This window comes from Bactrocera latifrons, unplaced genomic scaffold, assembly GCF_001853355.1.
Source record: "Bactrocera latifrons isolate USDA-ARS-PBARC rearing strain unplaced genomic scaffold, ASM185335v1 scaffold_225, whole genome shotgun sequence".
NCBI lineage: Eukaryota > Metazoa > Arthropoda > Insecta > Diptera > Tephritidae > Bactrocera > Bactrocera latifrons.
Window position 1 is genome coordinate 378,794 of NW_017535797.1, and position 6,138 is coordinate 384,931.

General features: G+C 29.4%; 1 protein-coding gene across 2 annotated transcripts in view; it reads left to right on the plus strand.

Moving 5' to 3' along the window:
* Positions 1 to 973: 973 nt before the first annotated feature.
* LOC108968694 (fructose-1,6-bisphosphatase 1) overlaps positions 974 to 6,138 on the plus strand; it is an 8,822-nt gene continuing 3,657 nt past the window's right edge. Inside the window, exons 1-2 of one of the 2 annotated variants that reach the window (XM_018932868.1) lie at positions 974 to 1,128; positions 5,820 to 5,855. In XM_018932868.1, coding sequence (XP_018788413.1) covers positions 5,837 to 5,855 — 19 coding nt within the window. In that variant the 5' untranslated portion in view covers positions 974 to 1,128; positions 5,820 to 5,836. The remainder of the gene's footprint in view (positions 1,129 to 5,819; positions 5,856 to 6,138) is intronic. The other variant, XM_018932869.1, reaches the window with a different exon arrangement.

Here is a 6,138-nt window from a genome sequence, read left to right on the forward strand (position 1 = left end):
GAAATTACTTTCATCCAATTCTCAGACAGAATAGACAGTTGAAGGTTAGATCTAGAATCTAGAATTGGAATCTAGATTAACTTGATTTTAAGATTAAGATTTCACGAACTCACTACCGTTAACTCAATAGTTGAGTTGATTAAGAGAAAGTAACAGCCTGGGCTTTTGATCTGTAGTAGTTTCTCCAATGTTTCCTTTTCATTTCATTAGTTTTTTTTCAATTATACGACTACGCTCTCTCCGAATTTAACAAATACTCATGGAAATGTTTATTCATAGTTAACTCATAATACAAACAATTACTAAGTAACTGGTTCAAAATTAGTTCATGAGAGACTAGTTGCAATGAAAGTTTCTACTATGTTTCAGTGTATTGTTATTTTCTTTTCTGTAATAGTTATACATCAGTAACTAATTGCGTAACTAGTTAAATACAAACTAGTTACAAAGTAATTTCGAAAATTACAGGAAATTTTTATTCATAGCTAACTGGTTATAAAATTGATTACTGAGTAACTAGATTGGAACTAGTTCACAACAAACTAGTTTGAAAGTAGTTTATTGCCTTAATCGTTCAGAGTTAAAAAAAGTACCCAACAACAAATATTAAAGGGTAAACATTTACAGGTAATCAGTTCAACTTCATACTACTTGTATATTAATTCATAATTATTTACCAACAGGGTAGTTTGGTTCCAAATAATAATGTGGGCCGGTGTGTGCGCATTTTTATCAGTTTGTTTGCTTTTTTTTTTGTTGTCTGCGGTCTGTGGGATCACAGCGTAAAGCTCAACAAGTTATCACAAACCAAAATGGAACAGCAACGAAAACCGAAAACTCGCATTTACGAGAATATACGTACACAATTGTACATGTATGTACGTGTATGAACACGCCCATGCGAAATAGCGACACATGTATTAACTTTATTTATATTTATACTATTTCGCTTTGACTTTTCCACACTCTGTTTTCGGCATTCGAACGTTTCAGTCTCGAAAATCCATTCGTGCATTGTGGACACGAAATAGTTGAGTGAATAACCTGGAACTTGCAAGTTTCATACAGGCGATTGTAATATAAACATACACATATTTTTACGAACGACCTTTTAGTGTACAAAATAGTGTAAGTAAAGGAAGTTTTTGCGAAAAATAGTAATAACAGCAAAAAGTTAAGTGTTGTTATAAGAAAACGTTCGCCGGAAAACGTGAAAAATGTGTGAAGTTAATAATGAGAAGAAGTACAGTGAACTCTGGCAGAAATTGAGTGTTGCTGAGTTGTTTATGTGCAAGTGTGTGAGGCATTAGCTAATGCCAATGCATATGTAGTATATTTGCATATTAATGAGGTTTTTTTTTTCAATAATATGACGCAAAGATCTGTATGAGAAGGAAAAGTGAAAGTCATTTTTTTACTTTATGCGAGTACATATGTATGTACATCTATTATTTTCTATTCATTTCTACAGTTGTCAAAGCAGTGTATTTGATACCAAAGTTCTAAAAACCATTTTAGCTGCCGAAAATATTAAAGAATATATGTATACATATGTATGTTGGTAGTACTGTTAGCAGAATTAATATATTATATACCGGATTAATATATCTGATCGAGTTTTACGACAGCTAACCAATACGAACTAGTAAATGTGAGAAAGGATAAAATATTAAGATAAATAAGAAAAACATAAAAATTACTTACAATTTTTACTTTTTTTATTTCTTATTTTTTTGCGTTATGTTAGCGAACTTTTTTATCAAAAATATTTGCTTTTAAAAGAAAGAAACCGATAACTTGGTATCAACAATTAAGAATTTATTAAGAATTAAGAATTTAATTTTTAATCTCAAAATCGAAATTAAAATTAAAATTAGGAAATTTCAAAAATAATATAAAAAAAATGAAAAATTAATATAAATTAAACGTTATTTATCAATTTTTGATTTTCGGACTAAATATTTAAATTAATTTAAAAAAAAATAAAACAAAAAAATAAAAAATTATGTTCTTTTTTTCAAATTTTTTTAAATTAAATTATGTGCTTATTCCGAAAATCAAAATCAAAAATTGATAAATTATTTTTTAGTAGCAAAATTGAGTCACAAATAAAAAAAATTTATTTTGTTAAATAAAAATATTTAAACAAGGTATACATACATACAATGTTTTTTTAATTGAAGCACTAAAATTAAAAGCAATTAAAAACATATAAGACAAAAGTGCTGAATTATGCTGATATTTTATTAAAAATAAGCATTATTTTTCAAAATTTTCTTTACAAATAATACAAGTAATATATATTTTAATTCGAATGTTGGGGATACAATTTTTTCCATTCCGATATTGGGATTAATTTTTTTTTAAGATAATTTTAAAAATTTAAAACTTAGTTTCAATTTACAAGTTTACAAATACAAAAAAATATATATTTTTTTTTCAATTTGGGATAAAAAATTTATCTTTACAAATAATTATGAGAATTGAGAGAATGATAAATTGTTTTATCCGAATTTTGGAGATAAATTTTTTTTATTTTCGATACCGGTATTTGGATTAATTTTTGTTTTCCAATCCAGTATTTAGAATCAAAAATGTAAAAAAATGATTTTTAATTAAAATTTTCACAATTAGATAGAAAAAAGTATTTTTTCTCCATCCAGTATTTGGGATTAAAAATTTAAAAATATGTTTAATTAAAATGTTGGGAATTACATAATAATTAGAAATTTATTGAAATTATAATTCAATTATTTTTTGAATGCATTATTTGAAACCCTACTGGGTATTAAAAATTTTTGCGATGCTTAGAAAAAAATTTTAATTTTTAATCCGATTTTTGAATTTCGATTTTTGGTTTCAACAATTTTTTTGGGTATGTTGAATTAGTAATTTGTTTTTTTTTTTAAACAAGCTTTCCGGAATTAAAAAATGAAAAAATTATTTAAATTCAATTACATATCTTTTTAATGCATTCTTTACAATTGGTGTTGGCATTCATTGAGAGTGTAATTTTTAAAGATTCTTTATTCTTATGGCTAAATATACATATAATTTAGCTGAATTAAAAAAATGTTAATGCAGTTCATTCAAAATTTTGCAAAATAATTTCTAATTGTTATTTAATTATATTTGTGGTGCAAAATTTGTGTTACACTCAGAAATATTGCAAACACTTGTTTGGAGGCTGATAAGAGTTCACATTGGCGGCGTTTGTCATTGACAAGGTGGGCGTGTGTACTCATATGCTAGCATTTTATATATAATACATACATATGTATGTATGTACATACACACATCTCCACATGACATTAGTAATTTTTGCCTTTTTACTTTGTTGATAATATTTACTTCGCTATCTTGGCGTATGCATTAAATATGATGACAACATCGAAATCATATTTTGATTAAATGTTATCACATATCCGTATGAAAATCACTTGTAGAGTGTTATTCTGACCCCTAAATAACACCGTGGTTCAAGCGTGTAGAAAAAGTTCTAAATTTGGTTACTGCCTGCTGATACTAAGATAGTACACAAGTATTTTCTGAATATTTTTTGTTTTGGTTTTTGCACAACAAGAAAAAATTGTGTGTATGTTTTTTTTTTTCTTTTTTTTTGTTTGGTGCCCTGTAGGAAAGTTTAAGAATTGGGAAGTATTTTCATTTTAATTTGGAATAATTTTATAATCTACTTCTGTGTTTTTAATACTCTGAACAGAGTATGTATATTAAGTTGTTGTACGATGTTTGTAACACACAGAAGGCATCATCGGAGACACTATAAAATATATATGGCATTGTTGTTGGGTGGAAGGATGAAATATGCTTACAGGAGAGTCAATAAAATCAAAGAAAGTGTACTGTCTGACTGTTATCCAGGCTTCCAGAGGAAATACAGCTGAAGACTTATAGATTGTTCTCAAGATCTTGTCGTAGGAGAAGCAATCGGGATTTTTCTACTTCGTTTGCCTTAAATAGTTTCAATGTGATCGAGTCTTCGGACCGTCTAACACACGGTGGATAACGTTATAACATTCCGGGATCTCGTGCTGCAAGACTGCCAATCGGACACAGATTTCTATTTTGCCAAATAATTTTGCTGAAATGCTCTTCTACTATGACAACTTAACAGCTCTGCCGTCTCATCTATCGTACTTCTAGATCTGACCATGGCGACTTCTTTTTGATTTCAATTTTGAAATCTGATTGGGCAGATATGTACATACATATATGTATGAATCGAATGAGGACGAATCCTATTTTTCAGCCATTTATTTTTTGACGATTATCTCTTCTAATATTGGCCGCGGCAACGGCTCACATCGTCCATCCGTTGATTCTATTCGTTCGTGCATTTCGACTGGTAATCACGGGTGATGTTTTGCACCAAGTCCTGAATCAAAGCGGGATTGTCCGCATAGACTTTAGACTGTACATATCGCCACATGAAAAAGTCTAAGGGTGTGATATCACACAATCTTGGTGGCCAAGCGAAAGGCCGGAAACGTGATAGTATCTACTCACCGAAGTGTTCTCTCATTAAATCCATTGATTGATTGTACTTTGTATGCTTTCAATTGAAGTTCACGACGTAAAATGCTCCGATTCTTTCCATACGTCAATCCGATTTGCTACGAACGGGCGCTACGGCTTCTTCTTTACTGCGTGCTAGACGTGGTCTGTTCGGTCGAATATTATCCAATAAGGAAAGTTGGGTGACGGTGTTGTGAATAGTACGCTCAGTAGGCCGATTATGTTGACCATAAGTTGCGCGAAGTGCGCGAACCACACTCTTTACAGTGCGTAAATTTTCATAATAAAGTTGAACGATTTGTAAACGTTGTTCAGGTGTAAGTCTTTCCATGATAAAGTGCCAAACAATACTGAACAAAAATAATATGACAGAGGCCATTGAAAAAAGTACATCTACTTGGATCACTAAATGATCAGCGTGACGACCTGAGTCGATTTACCCATGTCTGTCTTACCCTCTGTCTGTATATACGCGAATGAGTACTTCAATTTATGACATATCAATCTAAGATATTGTTCACATTTTTTTCTCCCCGCCTGAACTATCGGAATCAAGTTCTTGTGTAGAAAACTTTTCTATCGAACAAGACATCTTCACGAAATTTAGCAAGCAATATTAACTAAAGTATTAATATAATATATTAGCTGAATACTTTTTTTAGATCGGAATATTATATAGCTGCCATACAAACTGAACGATCGGAGCCAAGTTCATATATGGAAAGCTTTCGTATTTGAAAAGGTTTCTCCACGAAATTTCGCAAGAAAAGTTATGTAAAGCGTTGCTGAAATAACTGAACAAGTTTTCCAAATTGAACGACTATGACATATAGCTGCTGTACAAACTGACCGAGCAAACTCAAGTCCTTGTATTGAAAACTTTTTATTTGACAAGATAATGGCACGAAACTTGGCTCGATCCATTGTTTTAGGCAACGTTATAATCTCAAAAAAAATGTTCAGATCGGACTCAAGTTCTTGTATGAAATCCTTTGTATTTGTTAAGGGTATTACAGTTTCAGTATAACCAAAGCTAACCTTTTTTTTATTTTGCTATTATTTAATAGTTTTTCTTTATTATTATTTTTAAATTTCATTTTTAATAATTGTTATTAATTTTCTTTTAATTTTATTTCAACCTCTTTTGAATTTTTACGATTTTAAAAATAAATAAAATCTGCAATTTTTACTTTTAATAAATTTAAATGTGTAAATGCTCAAAAATACTTTCTGAGAAATAAATAAATAATTAACTTCCATTGTTGTTGTAATTTCCACAATAGGTTAATTAACTATCGAAATGGCAACACCCAACAAAAGTAAGTACAACTGAATTAACAAATCCTGTTCGCCTAAATTGTTGCTGTTGTATGCTTTGCCTAAGCTACTTTCCCGCACCTAAAATCCTTTGTAAATAAATTGGAATATCCTTCCTTTAATGTAACTGTATTTAATTATTGTTGTGTGTGAAATAGTTGGTTTAGTAAATAACTTTAATATTTTTTCAAAAGCCTTTTGAAATATATACATATGTATGTATGTGTATTTTTTAATTATTTTGAAATAAAATTTCATTCATTTTTTTTAATTACATACATATAT